This window comes from Canis lupus, chromosome 27, assembly GCF_048164855.1.
Source record: "Canis lupus baileyi chromosome 27, mCanLup2.hap1, whole genome shotgun sequence".
NCBI lineage: Eukaryota > Metazoa > Chordata > Mammalia > Carnivora > Canidae > Canis > Canis lupus.
The window spans coordinates 24,255,723-24,282,351 of NC_132864.1; the positions used below are offsets into that span (position 1 = coordinate 24,255,723).

General features: G+C 54.5%; 1 protein-coding gene across 2 annotated transcripts in view; it reads left to right on the plus strand.

Annotated features, from left to right (window-relative positions):
• Nucleotides 1-26,629, plus strand: part of FOXN4 (forkhead box N4) — a 30,343-nt gene extending 3,714 nt beyond the window's left edge. The window contains exons 1-9 of one of the 2 annotated variants that reach the window (XM_072802915.1): nt 9,059-10,655; nt 11,439-11,587; nt 14,191-14,315; nt 14,429-14,539; nt 14,873-15,000; nt 15,588-15,684; nt 17,099-17,306; nt 19,630-20,013; nt 21,042-26,629. In XM_072802915.1, coding sequence (XP_072659016.1) covers nt 10,525-10,655; nt 11,439-11,587; nt 14,191-14,315; nt 14,429-14,539; nt 14,873-15,000; nt 15,588-15,684; nt 17,099-17,306; nt 19,630-20,013; nt 21,042-21,301 — 1,593 coding nt within the window. In that variant the 5' untranslated portion in view covers nt 9,059-10,524 and the 3' untranslated portion in view covers nt 21,302-26,629. Of the gene's footprint in view, nt 1-9,058; nt 10,656-11,438; nt 11,588-14,190; nt 14,316-14,428; nt 14,540-14,872; nt 15,001-15,587; nt 15,685-17,098; nt 17,307-19,629; nt 20,014-21,041 lie in introns of those variants that run through there. The other variant, XM_072802916.1, reaches the window with a different exon arrangement.

The following is a 26,629-nucleotide window of genomic DNA, read 5'->3' on the forward strand; positions in this document are numbered from 1 at the left end:
CAATACCTGGCATGTCTGGAAGGCAGAGCAGTAATAAGGATAATTGCAGCTGGTGGTTTCTTAACCCTTCACTACCTGTGCCCATTTGGCGGATTGAGGAAACCAAGGTTCCACGTGATTAACTGGCTTTACATTTACATGGCTTTACACAGCTAGTAGAGGGTGAAGTGGCACTCCAACCCGAGGCTGTCCCACCCAGACAGTATCATGACACACACCCTTTCCATGCGCTGCTGCCGGAGAGCATGAGGGCTGGAACAGAGTAAGTTGCTCTACCACCGCGAGCTGTGTGACCCTGGACAAGTCACTGTCCCTCTTGGTGCTTCACTTTCTGCGTCTGTGAAATGGAGCAATGAGCGAACCCAATTCACAGGTCATTGGGAGGATTCTGTGCTTTCTTCTAGAAAAGGTGTTTGGCCAGGCATGGGATGGAGTGCTTTCTCATGGAGGGGAGCTTTTATGATCATGCAGCGCCTCCCCGGCCCCTTCCAACCACTCCCATTTTTCTCCCTGAATAATAGCCTAGGAGAAGTTTATGGGCTTCTCATTCCCTCTCTCACATCTCCAGGGAATGGCTCCAAGGACCACTCGGGCTGCTGATCCAGCCTGGTTCCAGCCCCCATGCAGCCCTCCACACAGCCCTCCATCCCCAAGGGCCGCCTTTGGCCGTTAGCTATCAATGGCTGTGTGCGGGGAGGGAGGGGGAAGGACAGCAGCTGGAGGCTGCCCTGCCCCCCGGGGGAACTGTCTCGGAGTCAGTGGCTGGGCCTAGACAGTGAATTGGCAGCAGCCTCCCTGCCTGCGACGCTGCGGGCCGGGGCCAGGGGCAGCCCTGACCCTGAGCCCAACAGCAACAGCTCACGTTGGACGCAGGTTATCCGGTTTCCCTTTGGCTCCACTTGTTGAGGTTCTGCAGAATAATGAATTACTAAGCACCTACTGTGTGCCAGAAACCCACGAAGCTCCGTAGGAAACACACCATCCTGTTTGATCTTCGTAGTAACAACCGTGAAATGGGTGCTGGCATTTTCCCAATTCACAGACAAGGAGACTGAGGCCCGGAGTCATGACCTGCCCCAGGGCATACATTCAGGAAGGGGTGGAACAGCAGATCAACCACCTGCCCCTAACTTTGGGAATTAATCTGTGAGGTCAGGTCTAACCACACCTCCCTTTACAAACTGAGCAACTGAAGCTCCAGAGAAAGAAGGCAAACTGCTGGCTCCTTGGATCCCCACCTTCTCCCAGAGCCATGTCCCTCCCTTCAGATGTGGGCAAAACCTCTTCCTCTCTTTGGACAGTGGTTTTCTCATCATTTAGTGCCAAGCACGTGATAGATACCTAATAAATATGCACTGGGGAGATGGCTGGCTCTCTCCATACCACGTGAGAAATAACATGCCCACGGAAACGTAGGAAGGTTTGTGATGGAGTGATGACAAAGTCCTGCTGTGTGGACCCCCGCAGATGCCACCTGCCTTTCCTCTTGAGCCCCCGCTGAGCTGCATGGGCGGATGGTTTAACCCCCATGTCGGTGTGGCTCCACCCATCAGTTGTGACCTCCTTGCAGGGGGGTGGTGGGGGCTCCATCTGTCAGGGGCGGTGACAGTCCCAACATCCTTACACCCCTTTCTCCCTCCCGGTGGCCAGAAGCTCTTCAGGCTACCTTGCAGCCAAGGAAAAGAGAGGTCGCCTTCCTGGGGCCCAGCCTTCCTTTGGGGTCTTGGGCTCCACCCTGAAAAACATGTGCACACACATGCACAAACCCACCCCTCTACCCTGCCACCCACCCCCCACCAAGTCCCAGCCAAGTTTTAGAAAGGAAAGATTCTCATTTCCAGACTAATCAAATCATTTCATATTACACTCGCTCGTGGCCCCATTGGGAATTCCCAAGCTTGCTAAACTGTATTTGGTTTTTTTTTCCTGTAAACGGTTACAAAAGATATTACAAAAGATATGTTAGCTAAATAAACACCACCATGAACTCCTTAATCCCTTTTGTGTAAAGGTTGGTTTGGAAAAAGGAACAGTTTGTGGTAATGTAACAATTTCCTACTAACCACATCTCCAGGAGGCAGGTAAAACCTTGTTATAATCAGAGCAGAAGTGATGTCCTGGCGCTGCCTGTGCCTCTGCGGTCTCGTCCGCTGGGATGGTGATCCGACTCCCCCAAGACAATATTTGCTGCGGGAACCCCTCCTAGTGACCATGCAAGGCAAGAGGAGAGGGAAGCAGGAACGTGGCTGAGCACCTGCCGGGTGCTGGGCCCTATCTTATACCTTATCTGATCTTATCCTCACAGCTGCTCTCCGTGGTGGAAATCATTATGATAGTGATTCCATTTTATAGATGGGAAAATTGAGGTGCAGAGAGGTGATTTGCCCAAGATCACATAGCTACAAAGGGGTTGAGATGGCATTTGAGCCGCAAGTGGATGTTCCTTCCACTGCACGATTACTGTAGCGATTCCAAGGAACCCCACAATAAGAAAGAGGGTTAACTGTGGGTTCTGGACTTACGCTCTGTAAGCAAAAATCCCTGCAGAAACTGTAATCCATCCACAGATACATGGGGCCCGCTGCAGACGCTGCCAAGCTCTTTAGCAAGTGCTCCATGGAATTTCACCCTTATAGCAACAACAGCCAGTGGCCCTGGGGATCCAGCTCACCTTGGGTGGACAAATATTTATCAAAGAATGAAAGCTGTGCTGGTCACTCTGGGTCTGTAATCAGGTATAAGACAAAGCCATCCCTGACCTCTGGGAGTTTAGTGTCTAGGAGGAAGGGGTAGGCAATGCCTCAGTAAAATTAATGGGTGATCCCAGGTGTCTATGCTATGTAGGCATTAATGGCTCTAATCATTCCGGGGAATGGAAACACTGGGAGATGGGGAACTGGTCGGGGAGGGCTTCCTAGGGCAGGGGCGTGGCTGAGCCAGGCAAGAAATGGATAGAGATGGGGCAATGCAAGTTCTGTTACGGCTGGGCTGGGCTGGGGGTATCCTATCACCTTCTCTTACTGCAACAAGGATGTAATAAATGCCCCCAAGGTGCCAGGCCCTGTGCTGGGTGCTGAACAAAATACAGGGCCTCCCAGTCTTTGCTATCTTGGCATGGAACGACTGGAAACCTGTATAAACGAATACCTCCTTGGGAAATGCTAAATGTTCTGCAGACACACGGGAAGGTCCACCAGGGGTGTGGGTAGCCAGAGAATCTCTCGGAGGAGGGAAGATTTAGGCTGAGACCAGAAGCATGGGGAGAGCCAGTTGTGAATGAGTGCACGGGATGGCATTCCTGGCAGAGGGAACAGCATATGCACAGCGAATTCAGAAAGCTTGAGAAAATCCAAGATAGATGGGTCTGCTAGAGCAGAGGTGATGAGGGCGCCAGGGGCGGGGTAGGAGGCGGCCAGGGCCAGATCGTGGGGGAGGAGCTGGACCCTTACTTCCCTCATGGGTTGTCAGGACAGTGCCAGGTCCTACTGTCTGTTTCGAAAGGCCACTCTTGACTGCTAGATGTTAAATCCATCTATTCCACAAATAGTTGTCGAGCACTTGAGCCAAACACTGTTCCACACCTTTCCTGTGGTTTACCCTTGAGCCAAGAGGCAGGTCCTGTTCTCAACTCTATTCTGCACATTCAGGAGATGGAGGCTCCGAGGCATTGAGTTACCTGCCCAAGGACCTCTGTTAGGAGTGGAGCCAGGACTGGAATTCAGGTGTCCCCAGGCTCACCCCTGCAGTGCCCTGCCCTCCTGGCTCAGCTTCCATCCCTCCAGTGACATGGCTGATTGATTAAGGACATTGTTAACTAATGGTGTCAGCTTGGTCCCCTGCTCCATGTAGGGATGGCAACCATGGACTCCAGTGGTGTCTCCCTTTGCCAGGGCCACCACAGTATCCCCTGAGCAGTGGCCCCGTCACTACGGAGGCACCTAGCAGATACTTCTAAAGATGATGGTGATGATTTACCCTTCCTGCCTACAACCTGATTTATTTCAGCAAAACTGGCAGAGAGACCAAGTAAAGAGGCTCCAAGTACTGTCAGCCCCAGCTCTTTTTGCTTACATGCTGTGTGGCTGAGGGGTATCACTTCCCCCCTCTGAGCCTCAGCTATCCCATTAGTGAAATGGGTTTGCGAAGGAGCCATCCCCACAGGCTTCTGAGAGGCGAAGGAGGTACAGACCAAAGAGGGTTGGCAGGAAGGTGGGCACAGATCTTCCATCCTTTGCATTCCTAGGTCAATGAGAAAGCTATCCCCACTTTTGTGTGCTTGCCACACAGCCTGGCAACTAGGAGTTCAGGAAATATTTATGGAATGGAGCAGATGCTGAGTGTTGGACACTCTGCTGGTGGCTGTGCTGAAGGCAAGCTCTTTAGAAGAGCTTTGTCATCGTGTGAACACCACCATGCAATGCGTGCAGATGAGCTGGGCACTGCCCGCATCATCTCATCTGTCCTTACAACAAACACCCTGTGTGAGATGGGTACGGGCATTCGCATCCCATCGTGCAGATGAGCAAACTGAGGCCCAGAGAGGTAGACTACTGCAGACCAGTCTCACAGCTACTAAGTAGCTGGGAGGGATTCAAACCCAGGTCTGCCTGAGCCTGGAGTGGACACTTGTCACCACTACACTGACATGCCCCAAAGAAAGCAAGAGGAGGGTGGTGGAAGGCAGGTAATGACTCGAGTTCCCTAACTGGGATGGGCTCAGAATGGAGCATTGCAGAGGGCTTGGGACTCGTGATGAGCAAACTCATGAGGGCACACAGCTAAGGCAAGAAAAATGATAAGCACACAGTAGGCACTTGGAGAATGTTGGCCTGGCAATTGCACCGATGCTAGAGTAGTCTTGATTTCCCTGGTGCACCGCCCTGCTCCTCACCAGGGTCTCGCCACACACACCCTTCTGCATGCCCCCAACTTCATCTGGCTGTCCCCCACCCCGAGGGGCCCTGCAGGCTGTGCGTCTGTCCCAGTGGCAGCCCCACCGAGAAGGAAGGGGCTCAACCCTGTTCTGTTCCAGATGGAGAAATTGAGGCCCCGGGAGTTGTGCTGGGGCAGGTGCCTGAGGCCATTGGCCAGAGACTGCTATCTACCAACAGGGGTGACGACACCCCCCGGGGGTGGAGGTGCATGTGTGTGTCTTAATAAGGAAGAGATGGAAGTGTCCCCATGTGGCGTGGGGAGCCGCTGTGAACTGTTGAGGTCAGAACGGGACTCTGGGGTGCCAGATAGGTGTTTTTATTTTCACTTTGCCCCCAAAGCTCTCCACTCATTAATGAGGACCCCTGTTGGTGACAGTTGCCCCACTTGCTTTGAGAAGGACGCACCATCGGGGATCACCGTTGGGACCCCCGAACTCATAGCTGAACCTGAGTTTCAGTAGAAAATTAGATGTCACCTGATCTGATGCTAATGAACTAGGATCACATTCTTGGCCGTCACTTGAGGGTGGATGCCATCATTCTTCTCGGTTTATACGCTGAGGCGCAGACCAGGTGACCATCTCCCAGCCAGTGGAACCCTGGTGCACGCGCCTGCGGGTCCATCCTGCGCCGAACCGCTGTCTGCTCTGCCTCCCAGAGCCCAGGCACAAGGAGGGCCCCAAGGGGGCCTCCTCTCTGCTACTGCTGCTTTACAGATGGGGACACTGAGACCTAGAAAGGAAGAGGCGCTTGCCCAAGGTGATAGAACTTTGGAAATGTCACTAGAGGGTTTAAAAAGATTTTATTTATTTATTCATGAGAGACACAGGCAGAGGGAGAAGCAGGCTCCTCCTCATGGGGATCCCGATGCGGGACTCGATCCCAGGATCCCAGGATCACTCCCTGAGCCAAAGGCAGACACTCAACCACTGAGCCACCCAGGTGCCTTGGGCTCATCTTTCATCCACTAGGGGCCTGACCTGTCATCCCCTAAGTCCTGCTTGAATGCTCCCATGACAGAGAGCTCACTACTTTGTGAGCTGCCTCAGTACAGGACTCTTGTTTTTACAGAGCCCTTCCCTATAATTCCCTTGCTGGGGGGAGGTAAAGTGGGGGAGTCTTTTATAATAGAAACACACTGAATTGAAAATTCCATGAAATCAGCACCTGAAATTTCCAAACCAAAATCAAATTTCCAATTTTAAGGCAATGTGGAAACACCACAGATTTTTCCATCATGATTAAAAAGAATGTTCCACACCACCACCGTGTAGTAAGAACTTTCCGTGGTGATGGAAACGTTCCAATCCTGTGCTGTCCAACGTGGTGGCCACTGGCCATGGGTGGCCGTTGAACCCTTGAAATGTGGCTGGTGTGATGAAGAAAGCTAATCTGTAAGCTTATTTAATTATAATGGATTTAAATGTAAATGGCCACATATGGCTTCCTCCTATTGGATAACACCGTGCTAGAATGTTCTAGAATCCACAGAGCACATTCCTTTAACCGTTCCTTGTGGGGCAAGGAGAAAGGACAGTGGGGTCGTAACCAGCCCTGGCTCTGGCTGGGGGACACTACACAGGCCTTTTTCTCCCTGGCCTCAGTGTCTCCATCTGGTAAATGGGAAGATGGTCATGATAACCATACCTGCCTGATCAGGCTGGACACAGAGCAGGGACCCACCCACCCCAAGCCGTGTCCACAGGCTTTTTTATAACATTAAATAAAATTAAGCTGGGCCTTTCACCCCTGCCTGGCCCTGGGGAGGGCAGTGGTGGGAGAGGAGGCATCTGGAAGGCTGGGTCTCTTTGTTCACTTGTCTAATCCATGAGGACTTATGGAGCACCTACTGTGTGTCCAGCCCCGTAATCTGGGGGTGCAGGCTCTGGGGGTGCAGCTCCTCCCTCAGTGGGTACAAGGTTCTCTGCTTCAACATCAGGTTCTTCTGGGGCCACCTGCACTCAGCAGTGGACTCAGCACTGGTCCTGGCCTCCTCTCTGCCAAAACTGGGGATCCCTGGGAGCTGTGGGATGCAGCCCATGTCTTGGAGATACCTCCTTGCCCAGAAACTGAAAAGAAAGACCTAGACAGAATGAGCAGGAGGGGTCTTGGGAGACCCCAGGACAGTGAGGCCGGATTTTGCCTTTTCCTTTGAATTGCAAATGTCTAGTCCTTTCCCAGCAGAGGGGAAACCCACTCAGGAGACTGATACAGTGTCGCGCGTATACACACCCCAGGGAGGAATCCCAGGCCCCCGCAGATGGCAGATGTCCCACAAAGCCACGTCACCTCCACCGCTTCCACCAGGCCAGGCCTGGGGGCGGGTACATGCTATCGCTGCGATCATTACCCCTTGGTCCCATCCTACAGGCGGGACAACTGAGGCTGGGCATGAAATGCCCTTCCAAGGGCCTACGGCTGGGATGCCAGAGTGGTTTCTGAGGACCTGGGGTTCACGCCATTGAAAATGAGGCGCTAGGAGAGAGCAAGAATGGGGCACACGGGGGCGTCTTTAATGAGGGACCCGTATGCGTCGGTGAGGGATAGATCACGGGGGTGCCCCACATGTCACGGTGGAGAAAGGGCTGGGCTGACATGCCTCTGCAGGGAGTGGAGCGGGGCCGAGATGGCTAAGGACCCGGGCCGGGCCATGGGGATGGGACACTCCCAGGCAGGGCCTAGCGCACCTGCCCCCCAGCTCCTGTGACTCCCAGGGAAGAGGTGCCTGAATGCGGGGTGATAAGGCAGCGGGAGGTGAGCCAGGCCTTTCAGGGCCAGCCGACCCCCAGCACCGTTGCAGGAGACCAGTGGGGCTGGCGGGGCCAGTGTCGGGCACGCTGGCACGGACATTTTGGCATGGGCAAGAGGGAGGTCCAGCAGAGGGAGCAGGGCCTAGCCACTGCCCCTCCACCAAAAGGAGCCCCAAACCCGCAAGGAAGAATGAGGACCAGGCCTATGTCAGAAGCTGAAGGACACTGCTTCATGTGCTTCTCAGAACAACCCAGGGAGATACGGACAGTGATTCTCCCATTTTCCAGATGAGAAAATGGAGGCTCAGGGTGACTTATCTGAGGTCTCCAGGGATCACCAGGACTTGAATCCAGATCTGTCCAGTCAAAGCTTGGGCTGTGCCCAAGACCCTGTTACACCGCCTCGGGGCTCTTCCCCCCGCCCCTGGAGCTTTGCTGGGAGGTGCTCAAGGGTGGAACCCCGGGCTCTGGGCTGGGTCTTGAACTCTACATTCGAACCAGGTCCTGGGCGATGCTGGGATACACAGCCTCACCTGAAAGCCCCAGGATCATGGGAGGAGGGCATCGCCCCCAGGGGACATCTAATTCTCTGCCTGTTGTGCCACAGGAACAGCCTCAGACTGGAGCAGAGACCTGGGTTCGAGTCCTGGTCTGGCCTTAGCTTCCCTCTCTGTAAAGCGGGCATGGCCCCTGCCCCTGTCCTCAGGCTGTGGCAAGGACTCAGGGAGGCAGAGGGTGGCTCCGTGAGTGCCTAAAGTTCTGGACGTGACAGCCATTGTCACACTGTTCTCTGGGTTGGTAGCCGGGGGTCAGCTGATTTCAACCAGCCAAGCAGGCATGTAAGTGGCACCCCTGTGTGCAGGGACACAGGCTGATCCAGGGCTCAGGGCCAGCCCTCAGTGATCCCACAGGCGGGGTGGGGGGCAGAGAGATGGCAGCGCGAACTCACTGGCCCTGGCAAGGCGCAGGGAGCAGCCAAGATGCAGAGGGGTCCCTGAGCTTGGGGTCGGGTGACAGAGACTTCTCAGGGAAGCCACTCCTGGGCTGGAATGAGCCCGCACGGGCAGCCAGGAGCCCTAGCCCTGGCCTTTCTCTGGACTATGAATTGGAAGCAAACTGCTTCCCTTCTAACCTCAGTTTCTCCGTGGGTCAAATGAGGGGTGGGGTCAGATGATGTGGGCAGGACTTTGGCAGGAAGAGGCCGGGAGACGATTTGCAGTGAGCTTCCAGGGGTGGGCCCTGTTTGGGTGGGGGCTAAGGCATGGCAGTGGGACCGCGCTTGGGTGTCCCAGCGGGGGGCAGGGGGAGCGGACACCGGGTGGCCGCAGTAGGCGTCGGGGTGAAGTCGGGGGTGAAGGAATGGGGAGCCAGGCGGGACACACAAACAGCAGGAAAGAAAAGACCTAGAAGCACCATCAGAAGAGCACCGCTTCCTCAGCCCCTCTCTGCGCTCAACGGCCTCGTCACCTTATGTGATCCTCACTTCGTGGGGAGACAGGCTCTGGGCATTTAAGTGACTGCTCGGGGGTCTCAGTTTCTCTACCTGTAAAATGGGGAGAGCACGTGGCCTTGGGTCTGGCATACAGGAAGCGCTCAATAAATGGGAGCCACAGGTGCTTACAGCAACAGAGGCAGATCTGTGAGACCACGGAGCCCAAGCTGCGACGTACTTCCTTCCAGTCCTCTGGGGGCCTGGCTAATATTTTTAACATTCATATCGGCCCGCATGCTGATGACAGCTAAGTGACGCCGTTCCAAGGGCTTGACATGCAATCATACGCTTAATCCCCACGACACCCTATGAAGCAAGTGTTATTAGCCCTATTTTACAAATGAAAAACGGAGGCTCAGAGGGGTCCAGTCAGTGGCCCTGGCACAAGGCAAGTGGAGACTAGGGTTAGACCCCAGAGCCCAAGCTCTTGACCGCCCTGGGCACTATCAGCCAGAGTCCCCTGCCGCCAGAGATCTTGCTGGCCCCCAGGAACCCAGTTTGTTCACAAGCCCGCCGCCACCATTCAGGGGCCTTGGTGGGGCCGCGCCTCAGAAACCTGCCGGCAGTGGCTCCCTTCCGTGCCTCCCAGATGCCCCAGCGCCAAACGGAGCAGCAGGGGCAGTGGGGAGCCACGGCAGGTGACGGAGCAGGAGCAGGAGCAGGGTCGCACCGCCAGGCTCTGGGAGGCCGGCCAGTCATGCGGCGGGTGGGGACCGGGCCCTGCCCCTCCGTCTACCCCATGGTCTCCACGGGCCCGAGGGGACAGATGGCAGCGCCCAGGCCTGGGCCGTGGCTGTCACTCGCCTGATGAGTTACGAGCAGGCTGAAGGAGTGGCAGCCCGGGGTGGGGGGGCTGCAAAAACAATTGCACAGAGACCCCGGGACAATGGGGGCCACGTGCCACGGGGGCAACAGTCGTTTGTCGCACAATGGGCCTCCGGGGGACAGCAGCCAGGCCAACTGCTGCTGCTGACACGGCCGGCCGGGTTTTCAAATCGTTTCCAGGCCCTGTTTTCCTACAAGGCAGCCAATCACTGGGGCAGCCGGACGGTCACCTGATGCCAGCTTGGTGGGCTGAGGGCCCAGGCCCGGCGACAACGAGCAGTTGTGGCCATGGCAACGCTAATTGTGGCCCTAAAACACAAGGAAAGAGAGAGCGGGCGAGGTGGGAAGGAGTGGGGAGAGAGAGAGGGAGAGCGAGACAGCGAGACAGGAGACAGAGCCCGAGCTGAGGTGGCCCGTGGGTGGCAGAGGCAGATGCCCCACCATGATCCCCTATCCTGTGCATCACAAAGCCATTTATGTCTCCCCCTTTCTGTGAAGCCCCCAAGACACTTATTCTCAAACCATGGTGCTCAGAATCGGGCCTGTGGGCCACTGGGCCACACACCAGACAGCCCCTGACCCCCAAGGGGCACAGGCATGGTGGGTCTGGCGTGGGCTCCAGGCTACCTTGCAGCACCTCATAACATGGACAAGGTACTGCTGTGGGGCCCAGTGTCCTCGCAGCCGTGTGGCAAGCATGACTTCAGGGGGGCTGGGGGTCACACTTGCCCCACGCCAGGGTACCTGCCTGCCCTCCTCGTGGGCAGCCTTTGTCTTTCCGTGGAGGGTGTTTTTGCTCACGGGTCTGTTGGGGGGGTGTCGGGCATGGGTTCCACATGGCATCTCCAGGGGCTGTCTGTTCAGCTCGGGTTCCGGCCCCACCACTTCCTGTTACATGTGGCTTTGGGCAAGTGACTTGGTGCTCTGAGCCTCAGTCTCCCCATCTGTAAGAGGAGGATATGGGTGTATCTGGGGAATGTGGGTATATCCTACCTTTCAGGGCTGCTGTGGGGATTGAACGGGATTGAAAAGAACTGTGCCCATGTGCCCAGAGCCCTGTGCCTCAGTTTCCCCAATCTGTAAAATGGGAATGATGATCATACTACCGCTTGCCTCATGGGGTTGACCAGGAGTGCTTAATGGCTTTACTACCTCTGAAGGACTCGACACAGTGTCTGGCACATAATAAGTGCTCAACAAACCTTAGTGTTTATTGTTTTGGGGGTAGGGGCTAAGGTAAGATGTGGTCAGTGAAGGAATGATTTGAGGATGTCTGATCTGGCTGCCAAAGGGGGGATCCTGCGACCATGCGGAGCCCAGGGGAAGGGCAGATTAGGGCAACTTGGGGAGGAGGGCTAGGGGGTGATTCCAGAGATGGGGGGACCAGAAGCCAGCCTGAGCTCCCCGCTCCGCCCGAGCTCCTGCCCCTCCCTGCAGGCTCCTGGCCACCACCACCAGCGATGATGACCTGCCCGGGGACCTGCAGTCGTTGTCCTGGCTCACGGCGGTGGACGTGCCGCGGCTGCAGCAGATGGCGAGTGGCCGTGTGGACCTGGGGGGCCCCAGTACACCACACCCACACCCAGGTAGGCCCAGGGGCCGGGTCGGGGGGCATGAGGGTGGTGTGCAGGGGAGGGGCAGCGCCCAGCACTGCCACCTACCAGCTGTGTGGCTGTAGCCACGTCTCTCTCTCTCACTTTCTCTGCCCCTGTTTCCGCATCTGTGAAATGTGACTGATTATACCTTCCTCAGAGGAATGTGGCTCATTCATTTGCTCACCACCGTGTGCCAGGCCCTGTGTGAGCAAAGGTTTCAGGGAAGAGTAAAGACCGCCCTGCCCCTACCCTGCTGCGTCTTGAACATCTAAAGCGGTTGGCAAACGATGGCCCGTGGACCCCATGCAGCCTGCAACCTGCAGCCTGCGTTCTGTATAGCCTTTGTGTTAAGAATGGTTTTACCTTTTCCAAGGGCTGTAAAAAAACCAGAAGACAGAAGCCATATGGCTGGCAAAATATTTCCTATCTGGCCCTTTACAGAAGAAGTCTATGGAAGCCTGATCTTCAAAGAGATATGTGGAAGGTGCTGAAGGTCCTGGCACACAGTAGCTGCTCAATAAATGGCAGCCAGTTGCAGTCATAGCACAAGTGGGCTAAATATTTAGAGACATAGAAAGTGTTGAAAATAATCATCACAGTACATCAAAAGTACCAGTAGTTAAAAAATTAGTGTCTAGGAGTATTTATTTCATTGAACAAATTATTCTTGGCCAAAACATTTATAGCAGGGGTCAGCACACTCATTCTGTAAAGGGCCAAGTAGTAAATATTTAGACTTTGTAGGCTATATAGTCTCTGTTGAAAGTGTTCAGGACGCCTGGGTGGGTCAGCAGTTGAACATCTGCCTTTGGCTCAGGTCGTGATCCCGGGGTCCTGGGATCGAGTCCCTGTATCAGGCTCCCTGCTGAAAACCTGCCTCTCCCTCTGTCTGTGTCTCTGCCTCTCTCTGTGTGTCTCTCATGAATAAATTTTAAAAAATTATTTTAAAGTGTTCAGCTGTGTCCCTGTAGTATAAGCCCACCCCTAGACAATGTAAATGAACAGTCGTAGTTGTGTCCCAGTAAAACTTTATTTACAAAAACATGCCACAGGCTGGATTGGGCTTTGCTGGCCACAGTTTGCCAAACCCTGATCTAGAACCTCCAGCTCTATGACCTTGGGTAGGTACTTTCCCCTCTGACCCATTTCCTTAGGTCAGATGAAAGGATAGCGGAGCTGCCCTCCCCAGGTGTTGAAAAGATTCAATGCCCAAGGTACATCATACCTGCAGTCGGTGTTGTATGGCACACAGCAGACAGGAACCGTGAAAGAAGGCAGCCTCCCTTCTCCACTGTGTGGCTGCACACCTCCTGCGCTCCTGTCTCTATGCCAGTGTTGGGAGCCCTGAGTCCTGCAAGCCGTGGTCCTCGTTCTCAGGGAGCTGAGGGTCTCTGATCAGAGAGAGGGCAAGGCAGACAGACCAAAGGCACAATGGAGGAGCGTAGGTGGCGGCCCGGGCTCAGAAGAGAGCTGAGAGACCCGGAAGGCTTCCTGGAAGAGGTGGCCCCAGGGCAGGGTCATCTTGCAGGTCAACTTTGTTCAACCTAGAAGGGAGCCCCAAATCAGAATGGTTCAGTGAGGGTCTGGGATAGATGAGCAACGTCTGTCACAGGCCTAGGACTGGATGGCTGGTGTGCAGGCGTGTGTGCATCTGCCAGTCCTGAGCACCCCCTCGGCAGGGGAGCTTGGCAGAAGGGAGAGGAGGGGGCACAGCGGCAATCAGAGCTAAGCCTAGTGGCACTGGGGAACCCAGGCGCCATTCTAAGGAGGAGAGATGAATAATGAATTGATGTTTTAGCCTCATAATGGACAAGAACTAAGATATTAATGATATCACTATTATTTGTTATCGACTCATGTTTTTTTAAAGTCTTTTTTTTTTTTTTTTTTTTTAGGACTTTTATTTATTTATTCATGAAAGCCACAGAGAGAGAGAGGCAGAGACACAGGCACAGGGAGAAGCAGGCTCCATGCAGGGAGCCCAATGTGGGACTCGATCCCGGGACCCTGGGATCACAGCCTGGGCTGAAGGCAAGCACTAAACCGCTGAGCCACCCGGGCATCCCTCAACTCATATATTTTTAAAGATTTTATTTATTGATTTATTTATTCATGAGAGACACAGAGAGAGGCAGAGACACAGGCAGAGGGAGAAGCAGGCTCCCCATGGGGAGCCCGATGGGGGACTCGATCCTGGGATCCCGGAATCAGGACCTGAGCTGAAGGCAGTCGCTCAACCGCTGAGCCACCCAGGTGCCCCTGTTATCAATTCATATTTATCAAGGTGTCGGTGGGGTAGCCAGCAACGTGATAAGTACCCACAGACATCACCTCATTTAAACCCCACAACTTCACACATGGGTGATCTAGCTCCGCCGCGCAGATGGGGAACCTGAGGCTGGCCCCAGGTCACACAGCCGGTAGAGCCCAGGTTTACCACTACACTCCAGGTAGTGGTTTGCAAAGCACCTGCTATGCACCTGGCCCCCAGGCCGGGGGCAGGCTCTGACCTCTGGAGGTGTCCCGGGTGAGCCACTCTGCCTGCTGGCACCCTTCTGCCAGCGCAGCGGCGTCTCTGTGCTTTCCTTTTGCAGGTGCCTTGGCCAGGGCGGCTGACCTGCATGTGGGAGCCACGCCGGGTGCACTGCTCCACGGCCCGGCCGGCATGGCCCCCCCGGGCCTGCTAGGCCTGGGCCCCCTAGCCAGTCACGGAGCCAGCGTAAGCGCCCATCCCTCGGGTCGGGGAGCTCAAGCGGGGGTCCTCCAGGGCTGGGGTGCCCCTCCTCACCCTGACCTCCGTCTCCTCGTCTCCTCGTCTTACGGCCCCTGCAGATGAACCAGATCCCCGTGGGGGGCCAGCCCTCATCCGGCCTGCAGGACCCGCAGCAGCTGTATTCACCTGCCTCCCAAACACAGTTACCGCTCCCCCCAGGTGGCCAGCAGGTACCTAGAGCTTGTGGGCAGCCCTGGACTCGGAGACATATGTCCCTGCCTTGGGCTGGCGGGGGGAGGGGGACGCTCGCTGAGCCTCAGTTTACTTCACTGCAACCTGGGGCTAGCATTCCCGTGCCTGTGCGTTCAGTTCCCTAAAACTCCTGCAGGGAGCAGAGACAGGATTGTCCCTTGGGGCCGTTGACCTCTCATCTTGCTAAACAGCGTCTCCTGGGGGAAGGGGGCCCTCCTGTGAGTGGCTTATTCTCTCTCTCTCTCTCTCTCTCTCTTTCTCTCTCGCCTCTCTCTCTGCCACGCTCGCTCGCCCGCCCTGCCCATGGCAAGTGCCCGCCTGTGGGCCTGTATGGCTCCCCGTTTGGAGCACGGCCTCCCTACCCCCAGCCCCGCATGGCTGTGCACTCATCTCAGGAACTGCACCCCAAACACTACCCCAAGCCCATCTACTCATACAGGTGAGGTCCAGGGTGGGCCGGGGCCATGGGGGGCTCGGGGAGGAGGGGTAGGGACTGCCCTTAGGACAGCTCAGACTTGTAAGGGGGCGCTTTTCATCCCCCCAGGTGTGACCTGCTCTGGGAAGGACCATCATGGGCTCCATCAGCCCCCAGGGTCGAGAATGAGCCCGATGCTCCATGCTGTCACTCACAAACTGTGTGGCCTTGGGGAAGTGGCCTGGCCTCTCTGAGCCTCAGTTCCCTCTAATGTAAAAAGCCATCAACATAATAACATTGTGTCCCTCCCAAGATTTGAGTGGGTGGCAGGCAGTAAGCAGCCTAGTTAAAGTCTAAAGCCCTGTAGACATTAATTATGGGGAAGGGTCAAAGAGAGGAGAAGAGTTTTCTCAAATTGGTCCTGCTGTCCGAGCTCGGGGTCAAGGCCAAGGTCAGGGAGTGGGAAAGATGTTGGGCCAGAGAAAGATACCAGAGCTGACACCATTTGGGTATGGAAGGGCTGGTGGGGTCAAGCAGGGCAGACTTCCTGGCAGGGGGGGCCTTGGGCCCCAGACACCTTCACACCGGCCTGCCCCACCCTTTGCCTCCAGCTGTCTGATCGCCATGGCCCTGAAGAACAGCAAGACAGGCAGCCTGCCTGTGAGTGAGATCTACAGCTTCATGAAGGAGCACTTCCCCTATTTCAAGGTGAGCAGCCCCAGCCTGGGGTAGGGGGGTGCCCAAGCTGCTCTGGCCTCTCCCTCAAACTGCCAGGACCCAGGACTGGCCCCAGGCCAAACTGGGCCACCATGTTAGGTCCCCAGTTACGTCCACAGGCGCCTGGCCCTGGGCATTCACATGGACGAGGGCAAAGAAATCCAGAAGGAGAAGAGGGCATTTGAGCTGGGCCCTGACCAGGGAAGGAGTTCACCAGGCATCCTGGGGGGTGGAGGGGAGGCAGAGGGTAGAGGGGCCAACCTGCTTACTCAGCATGGATCGGTAAGACACGCAGATGCAGAACCCAGACTTGGCCAGAGCTGCTGCCTCTCTGAGCCTCGCTTTGCTCCTCTGTAAGGTGGGGACGATAACCCCCGCTGGCCAGGCCCATGAGGGCTCTGGGGGTCAAGGGCCCTGGCCGCTCCGGGCGCATGGCAGGCCATCGGTATCGTTATTTTTGTTGGCATCAATCCCAAACAAGGAGCAGGCGGGCAGAGGGGACCGAGCTGCAGGGTCCCTGGCTTAGTGCCTTTTTTTTAAAAATTTATTTATTCATGATAGTCACAGAGAGAGAGAGAGAGAGGCAGAGACACAGGCAGAGGGAGAAGCAGGCTCCATGCACCGGGAGCCCGACGTGGGGCTCGATCCTGGGTCTCCAGGATCGCGCCCTGGGCCAAAGGCAGGCACCAAACCGCTGCGCCACCCAGGGATCCCGGCTTAGTGCCCTTTAGCAGAAATATTGCAGACCGGGGAGTGTGCGTGGAGGGGGAGGGATAGAACGTGAGGTGCCCATAGGATCTGGTTACCTGAGAATAAAGTGGGAGCCTTTAAAAATGATTGGCTTCGGGGATCCCTGGGTGGCTCAGTGGTTTAGCGCCTGCCTTTGGCCCAGGGCGTGATCCTGGGGACCCGGGATCGAGTCCCACGTCAGGCTCCCTGCATGGAGCCTGCTTCTCCCTCTGCCTGTGTCTCTGCTTCTCTCTCTTTCTCTGTCTCTCGTGAAGGAATAAATACATAAAATCTTTAAAAAAAAATAAAAATAAAAGTAAAAATGATTGGCTTCCAATACGCTGGGCCAGCTATCTGCATGGTAGCATCCTGTCTGTTTCTTGCTTCGTGAGTAGGAAAGAAAGGGGAGTTCGGCATCCTTGAGCCTGTTCCCAAGTAGTGACTAACTGTCGCCTGGAGCTGACGTGCAGCCGCCCCTTTAATGGGGCCCAGGGGGCCGGGCCCTCTGTTTGCCACAGTCCCCACCAGTCTCTCTTGTCTTCCCAACTCAAGGCTGGGTGGTGGACTGCCCTGCCCTGCCCCTCGAGGCCTGGGTCATTGAGATCCCCCCGAAGAGGAGGGGCTCATAGGGCAGTCTCTGAGGGGGATCTCCTGAGTGTCCCATCTGTCCCCACAGACGGCTCCCGACGGCTGGAAGAACTCCGTGCGGCACAACCTGTCGCTGAACAAGTGCTTCGAGAAGGTGGAGAATAAGATGAGTGGCTCCTCGCGCAAGGGCTGCCTCTGGGCCCTGAACGTGGCCCGCATCGACAAGATGGAGGAGGAGATGCACAAGTGGAAGAGAAAGGATCTTGCCGCCATCCACCGGAGCATGGCCAACCCCGGTGAGGCCTAGACATCCCCGCCACCCCCTACACACCCACGCCACCCATCACGCAGCCAGCCCGGCTCTGCCTGGACCTGCCCAGCCCGCCACGAGTCCTGGCCTCGATGGTGGGGACATGGGCGCCCGGTGAACTTCCCTCCCTTCCTCCTGGGCCCTCCCTGGGGCTGGTCAGAGGCCTGTGAAACACTGTTCAATCTCCCTAAGCAACCCCGAGTTTCTCACAGAGAAATGCCCAACTGAGCACCCACGGGATGACATCGCCTCCTTACCTTTCTTATCACACTGGCATCAAGTTTCAAAACAATACAGTAATAAAATAGTAACACCCAGTGCGGGCTAGGATGTGGAGAAACAGGCACCGTCATATATAATGAGTGGGAATCTGAGGTTAAGCTTTTCCAGGGCAAAGTCATATAACAGAGCCCTGCAAACCTTGACCCATTTTTTTCGGTCCAGTTATTTTACTTCTGGCAACGTATGTGGAGGATGAAAAAGAATTTCAACAGAAGGTTTACAAAGTCATTCGTCACAGAATTATTTCTAATAGTAAGAAAGTTGAAAGCAATCTAGACATCCCACAATAGGGGATTAGTTAAATAGATATAATGTCCATACAAGGATTGATTAGAGACAAAAATATTTTTGGAATAGAAAGAAATATTCCCAATACAATAAGAGAAAAAGACCATATATCACAGCCTAGTCATATTTCAAACTGTGTATATTAAGTGCACATATATGTTTATATACATGTGTGTGTATCCACTCATTTATATGTGTAGGGATTTATGTGTACACACACACACACACACACACACACACACGAACGACACACATACACACAGACTAGAAGAAATATACCAAACTCTTGACTGTGAATGAAGAGACCACTGATAATTTTTATATTCCTCACATTTCTGTATTTTCCAAATCTTCAACCCTGCTCATGAATCACTTTCATATTAGGAAAAATATTGCATCTGCTTTTTTTTTTTTTAATTAAGAGATGTGAAGGGGAGGGACATACAGGTGACATCTGCATGGAGAATGTCAGGTGGAAGGCTAATTATCCACCCAGCCTCAGGAACATTTGGCCTGACTCCGTGGGGATCATCATGTTTGAGGTGTGGGTATAAAGGAGGATTGGAATATAGCTCAGAGGTGAATTCAATAAAGTGAGGAAGAGGAGACCATGGAGCAATCCCATAGGCCCTTCTTGGGGGAGCATCCAGGGACACTCGCCCCTCAGAGAGCACTGGGGTCTGGCTTAAGACCCAGTGCTAGTCCTCATTCATTCATTCAAGATTTTATCTATTTATTCATGAGAGACCTAGAGAGAGGCAGAGCCATAGACAGAGGGAGAAGCAGGCTCCCTGTAGGGAGCCCGATGCAGGACATGACCCCAGGACCCCAGGATCACAACCTAAGCCAAAGGCAGATGCTCAACCACTGAGCCACCCAGGTGCCCACAGTCCTACACATTTAATGTAAAATCTTGGGCAGGCCATTTCACCTTCTAGGTTCTAAGTGTCCTCTTTTCTTTTTTATTTATTTTTAAAAACATTTTGTTTATCCATTTGAGAGAGAGAGCACGAGCGGTGGGAGGGGGGCAGAGGGAGAGGGAGAAGCAGACTCCCCACTGAGCAGGGTTCCTGATGTGGGGCTTGATCCCAGGACCCTGGGTTCACGACCTGAGCTGAAGGCAGACGCTTAACCAAGTGAGCCACCCAGGCACCCCTAACCTAAGTGTCCTCTTTTCTAGAATAGGTACCAACCTAAATAGGTCCTGGGACCCTAGTGGTCCAGGCTCAGATTGGTATTACCTTCAAGGAGACACAAAAGCCAACCACCAAAAATAATTCCAGAGTAATGATCTGTCTTGTTTATAACCGATAGCATTAAGGAGAATCTGACTTTTAACCCACAGTAATACTTCTTAATGCCTCTTTAGTAGCAAGAAGTGGCTAGGACCCCTTGTGTGTTAATAAATTTTATCCTGGTGTCGTGGGACTTGTCATCTCTGCCTTCCCTCCTCTTGCAGAGCTGTCAGCCTCAAGTGAAGTCCTGGGGCTGAAGCACTGTCCCAGTGAGAGGAGCTAGTGTTATCATCTGAGGCTCCCTCATTCCTTAAAGACCCTACACAGCAATCTGCGATCTCATGACATGTCCGCAATGACACTGTGTCAAGTGTACAGTGCCCTCTCATAGATGAAGAGACTGAGGTTCAGAGCGTCCAAGGGGATTGCTAGGTTACATGCATGGTACCACTGGGGCCTGGGAACTTCAGGGTGGCTTCTGAGGGACCTTTCCCTTGCCTGCAGAGGAGCTGGACAAGCTGATCTCGGACCGGCCAGAGAGCTGCAGGCGGCCTGGCAACCCCGAGACCCCTGTGCTGACTCATGCCACCACAGTAGCCATGGCCCATGGCTGCCTGGCTGTCTCCCAACTTCCACCCCAGCCACTGATGACTCTGTCCCTGCAGTCGGTCCCCCTGCACCACCAGGTCCAGGCCCAGGCGCATCTGGCCCCAGACTCTCCCGCCCCGGCCCAGACCCCACCCCTGCATGCCCTGCCGGAACTGAGCCCCAGTCCCCTGCCCCACCCTGCCATGGGAAGGGCCCCTGTGGACTTCAGCAACATCGGCAGCGACATGAGCACTGAGGTGGATTCCCTGGACCCCAGCATCATGGATTTCGCTCTGCAGGGTGAGGCTGGAGGAATGGGGATGGGGGGAGAGGAGGGGAGGGAACCTGGACAGCCAGAAAGATGGGGGAGGGCCAGGGAGAGGAGGTCAGCCAGCCTTTACCCCTCCACTCCATCCATGGGCAAGTGCTTCCCAACCTCCTCATGACGGCGAATTACAGCAAGCATTTCATGAGTGCTTACTGTATACCAGGCCTCGTGCCCAGCACTCCCTAGCCATCACCCCCCAACCCACCCTGCCACAACCCTGGGAGGCCACTGCCATTTCATGTCCCCATTCTGCTGCTGAGGATACCGACACAGAGAAGTGAGGCCACTGGCCCATGATCACCAGCTAGTAAGTGGCAAAGCCGGGATCACAACCCAGATCTCTTTGACCCCCAATGTTTACTCAATAACTACTCTAACTTGCATGTGCCAACCTCAGCCCAGGTCACAGTCTGACCCCCGCCTGCCACACACTCCTGCTTGACACACAGGAGCCGAGCAAATGAATGGACAGATGAGGGAGGTGCCTCGTGTTTCATCCATTCATGCCATGCCCTACTGTGTGCCAGCCCATGGCCAAGAACTCTCTGCCCTCCAGGAGTTCCGTGTCTAGAGAGGGAATGGACTGGTTAGCAGGTTGGTTAGCTAGCTAGGGAGCGAGTTACTTAAGGCCTTTAAATGGATATATCTATCTGGCCCTCCCTGCCTGTCCCCCTGATTATTGTTTGAGGAAAGCGTTGTGTTGTCCCCTGGCTGTGCCATGATGGGACACCTGAGAGAGCGAGTCAGTGCTTGCCACACATGCCCCTGAGGAAGCCTCAGGAGAAGGGGGGTCTCTGATTGGCTCCATTTCATCCCGAGGAGCCTGAGGCTCTGTGACAGAAGCGACATTCCCAGGGATGGAACTTGGCTTCTCCACACCCCCCTGCAAGACCCGACTTTGAACCCCACACACGGTCTTTGCCTCGTCCTTAAGATCGGATTCGAACTCAGGTCTGTTTGACACAAAGCCAGCTCACTCAAATGCCTTTGTCTTTGAAAGGGAACCTCTGGGAGGAGATGAAGGACGGGGCCTTCAGCCTGGACACGCTTGGCGCCTTCGGAGACTCGCCCCTGGGCTGTGAGCTGGGGGCAGCGGGCCTGACCCCCGCCTCTGGTGGCAGCGACCAGTCCTTCCCAGACTTGCAGGTGACGGGTCTCTATGCCACGTACTCAACCCCAGACGGCGTGGCCGCATCAGCCACCTCCTCCTCCTCCCAGTACCTGGGCGCCCCAGGGAACAAGCCCATCGCCCTGCTCTGAGGTGACGGCTTCACCTGCCCCCAGCACTGGGGCCCGGGCAGGAGCTCATGGAGCCTGTGTTCCTGGAAGCAAGGCCCCTTACATCCTGTTGGCACCCCTGGGCCTCTCACACCTCCACGGGAGGCCTCTGGGGCCTCCCCCAGTCAGAAGGACAGAGGAGAGTGGACAGACATTCCAGCTTCCCTGACCCCAATGCTCCTCCCAGAGAGTGACACCTGAAAACGAGATTTCTCCAGCCTGCAGCCCCGCTGGGCTCCTGAAAGGACCCACAGCCCCCTTTGAGATGGGACGCACTGGTGCGCCATGGAAACCCTCCAGCGGGGAGGCCCTTGAATTTATTCCTCTGGGACTGAGCATCCACTTCAGCCTCCAGAGGACAGGCCCTGAGGCCGGGAGCAGAACTGGTCAACCAGAGCCCTTCCCTTGGACTGGCATGGGCTGAACTCTGAACCCCAAGCTCCAGGCCTGCTCCTCCCATAATCTGTTTCACATAACAGAGCCCTGGGCCATGCTGGGCACTGTGCCCCCGTGTACATTTATTTATATTTATTGGAGCCTGTCCACACCATCTTTTCGAGCCCAGCCCACGGCCTCTGGAATCAGAGTCCCTGGTCCCTCCCTGCATCCTGGCTACCGTAGCTCCTGAATTACTCTGGGGAATCATGACTCCAACTGGCCCTTAATCCCTTGGCAGCCTGGGACCGCTTTTTAGAAGATAAAGCACTTTTGATACTATGGAACATCCTCTTTTTCCAAATCAGAGACAGATATTTCTCTGACTGCTCAGTCGTGATTCAGACTTCTTCCCATATGCACCTGAGCGGAGAGGTGCCATCCACAGTTTGGGGCTACGGGGCTTTCTAAGGGCAGATCGGGAGGGGGATGGGAAGAATGACAGGGGGCATCTGTGCTGGCATTTAAGACACTCCTGATGGAAAAAAGCAAACTGAACCATGTAAAGCTTGACCAACAAGGCGGGTGGGGGCTGACAAAGCTGCAATGCAGAGTATTTATTGGCACTTGTTTGCCTATTCATTGCCCTATGACCATTTTTTATGTGTTCCTTTTTTTTCTCTTGTTACCAATTACTGATTTTGCAAGTGGCAGATTCTGCAGACAGTGGGTTGGAGGAGGGACAGAGTGTGAGTTGGGGAAAAGAGAAGGTAACTCGGGATCTTCCAGCCAAGTGGATGCCGAGAAACTGCAGTAGTGGCTCGTACCACTGTCCTCTCTTGCCCAGCTGGATGTTTGGCTCCTGTGTCTGGGAGTTCCCAAACCCAAGAGCCAGAATTTTCATCAGCCAGCCAAGCTGGAGGGTTCAAGGTTGAGGCTGGTCTCAGAGGACCATCTTTAAGGACTTCCTACCTGGTTCTGGAACTTTCTGCCTAGTATCCATCATCTTTAGACACGGCGTGGTGCTGCCCATCTGAGCAGTACCGCCCAGCTGCTTTGTGTGACGAGACCCCCGACAAGTTATTTGTTAATGAAGACCTCGTGTGTGGACGATGCCAAGATCCATGAGAGTAGTGTTGAATAACTGTCTTTTGTCAATAAAAGCTGGACGGCAGCTCTGTGGCTCAGAGGGAGATGTGATGGGGGTGAAGGACAAAATGCCATCTGTCACTCACTCCTCACAGGTGAGGTCCCATTTACACATGGGGAAACTGAGGCCCAGGCAGGCAACAGCACAGCAACACTGAATCCAGGTGTCTGATGCCAGGTTCTCATCGCACCAGAAACTGGGAGGAAAAAAAAAAAAAAAGAAAAAGAAACTGGGAGGAGTCTGTCCTTATTGGGAGAATTAGTATAGCCATCATTTCCCAGATTTCATTGCTCTTGACAGGTATCGCCTCAGGCAGGGATGTGAACCCCATTTACTGCTCAGGAAGCAGAGGCTCAGATCATCCGAAGAGGTGGGAGGGAGGCCATGTGTGCCAGACTCCAGAGCTAGAGCTCAGTGGCAATGCCTCTGGTATATCTCTGGGGTCAGAGAAGGGAACAAGGTGGGGGCAGATGTACTCTTTCAGCATCAGGCCCTCCTGCAATTAGCTCACTCAACTCTCATTACAACCCTACCAGGCATGGCTTCGTTACTGCACCCATTTTGTAGATGAAGAAACTGAGGCTCAAGGGAATAAAGGAATGTCTTGCCACCCAAGATAGCAGCAAAAGGGTCTATTAATTAGGAGGCTGCCTAATTCTTAAGCCTTCCTGGGGAGTGGCTTGCATCCTCATAGGGGAGACCGGTCCACCCACGTGTAACAATTAGCAGGAAGGGAAAGGCAGAAGGATGATGGGGAAGTGCAGACTGGGCCCACCTTGGTGGGAACCAGGCATGGGACAGGGACAGGGTGCCCGTAATACTCTGTCCATGGCTTGGCTCTAGGGTGTCCCCATGACAGTGCATCGCTGCTCCCACCATCCTTGGCGATTCGTTGGGGTTGGAATGACCCGGGCATGTTGGTCACAGCCAATGGGCATCACCTGTAGAAGCTGCAGGATGGCGCCGTACGCTGGAGGGTGAAGCCTCAGCAGCCAGGTCACCACCTACTCCTTACTATGGGCAAGTGGGGCCATGTAGGCACAGAATCCAGGCAAAAATTCCAAGGTCATAAGGTCACAAGCTCTAGGCCAGAGCCCCAGTCACAACCTGAGCCCCACCTGTGCGGGGCTGTGCTGACCCCGGGAGAAAGCACGGAGAGACCAGTGGAATGAGGCTTCACGGAGGCTCTCCGTGGAAAATACTCGCGGCCACCATTTGAACACCAGCTGTGTGCTGTGCCAAACTAAATACCAGGAAGCATCTCCTGACCAGTACAGCTCAGTCACCCACAGAGGCAGGAGATGGTCCCATTTCCCAGATGAGAAAACTGAGACTCAGCTCGTGATCGTGCGGCTTTTCTTCTCCCTCTGGGAGAAATCATCCACGTTCTAACAACAGAAAGAGTAACACCACCGGCCAGTGTGTACGGGAGCTTACTCCCTAAGCGCCCTGCGACATGGCTTATTTCATTTACCCTGTTCTCCAGGGGGAACAGCTGCCATCCCTCATGGGAAGCGGAATAGCGGCTCCCCGATGGTGGCCACGTCCTAATCCTGTGACTTTGTTATGTTACAGCAAGGGAGATGCAGGCAGCAGGTGGAATTAAGGTTGTGTATCAGCTGCCCTTAAACTAAGGAGAGTCTCCTGGACTATCTAGGTAAGCCCCGTTGTAATCGCAGGGTCCTTCTCAGTACAAGAGGGGGGCAGGAGGCTCGGTATCAGCGCCGAAGAGGCTACCTCGCTGCCTCTGACAATGCAATGCGGCCTCTAGACATTGGGAAACCCAAGACTCCCTGAGAGCCTCCAAAAGGACCCGAGGCTTCGCAACACCCTGATTCTAGCCCGCGAGAACCCATGTCAGACTTCTGATCTCCAGAACTGTAAGAGAGTAAGTTTGCGTTGTTTGTATACCCCCCAAGCTTGCGATAATTGTGACAGCCGCCACAGGAAACAAACATCCCATTTTACAGAAGTGGAAACTGAGGCTCAGCTCGCTTAACTGTGATTAGCCAGGGCTGGAGATGGGAGTCCAACGGCGCTCTGCTTTCCCACGGCCCCTTAGCCATCTCCCAGGGCTCAGCTGGTCCCTCTGCTTGCTGGTTGGAAGTGGAGCTGAAACTGGCTTGACCCCAGCTCTGCAGATCTCCCGGCTCTTAACACCACATCGCCCTGCCTTTCGGGGTGTTTGCTCCAGAAGGGGCGGCTGGTGGAGGGTTAGGGAAAGAGATAGAAGGAACGGACCGAAGTAGGCAAAGAGACGATGAAGTAGGTGTTGCCTCTGGACGATGTTGGTTGTGACACTGGGCCGTCTCTGAGTGTGAATGCAGAACCTCCCAGCCCGAGGGTCACAGCACCCCTATCTCCAGTCTAGGGGTAGCCGGACAAAAACCAAACCGGCAGAAGGAAGGGAGGCCAGGGCAGGAGCTGCTGGGCAGGCCGGGGAAGCAGAATGCATAGGAATTGAAAATCTAGGGACGCCTGGTGGCTCAGGGGTTGAGCATCTGCCTTCGGCCCCGGTTGTAATCCTGGGGTCCCGGGATCCAGTCCCACATGAGGCTCCCTGCAAGGAGCCTGCTTCTCCCTCTGCCTATGTCTTTGCCTCTCTCTCTCTCTGTGTGTGTCTTTCATGAATAAATAAATAAAATCTTAAAAAAATAAAGAAAATCTAAAGGCATGCTCACAGGTGAGCCTGCACTCCCCACCACCAGGTTTAAGGGATGCAAGCAAAACGTTTCAATGACTCCTGAGTTCAAATTACTTCCAAGCTTGACCTAGAAGGAAGGCTATTATAAAAACAAACAAAAAAGCCGTTAAGTGTTGGGGGGATATGGAGAAACCAGGTCCCTCGTGCACTGTTGGTGGCAACATTGAACAGGGTAGCCCCTGTGGAAAACAGTGACCTCTTCTCAAAAAGTTATGCATAGAATTGCCGTTTGGTTCAGCAATTCCACATCTGGGCACATACCCGCAAAGAGGTAAAAGGGGAGACTCAGAAGGTATGTGCACACCCACAGCCATAGCAGCATTATTACCAAAAGCCAAATGGTGGAAGCAACCCATGTGGCCATCGACAGATGAATGGATAAACGGAATGTGGGTGCTATGGTCTGAATACCTGTGTTCAGCCACCCTCCCCCTATTCATATGTTGAAATCCTAATACTGCTGTGATGGCATTAGGAGGTGGGGCCTCTGGGATGTACTTAGGTCAAGACGGTGGAACCTTCACGAATGTGATTAATGCTCTTCTAAGAGGCCCCAAAGAGCTTCCTGCCCCTTCTGTGAGAAGTTGGCAACCCAGAAGAGGCCCCTCACCTGGCCATGGTGTCAACCCTGATCTTGAACTTTCAGCTTCTAGAACTGTAAGCAATGAAATTCTGTTGTTTATAAGCCCCTAAGCCTGTGGTATTTTGTTATAGCAGCTTGAAGGGACTAAGACACGGGTCTGTATGTTCAATGGAATGTTATCAAGCCTTATAAAGGACATTCTGAACTCTGCTATAACGTGGATGAAGCTCGTGGGCATTCCCCTAAGTGAAACAAGCCAGTCACAAAAAGACAAATACTGCATGATTCCACTTGGAGGAGGTACCTAGAGTAGGCGAATTCAGATTCAAGAAGTGGCTGCAGATTGCCGGGGCTGGGGGCAGGGGGCATGGGAGTGTTTAAGGGGTAAGGAGTTCCAGCTTGAGGTGACAGTGTGGAGACGGATGGTGAACATACACGTAATGTCACTGAACTGTACACTTCAAAATGGCTAAAAAGGTAAATTTTATGTTCTGTATA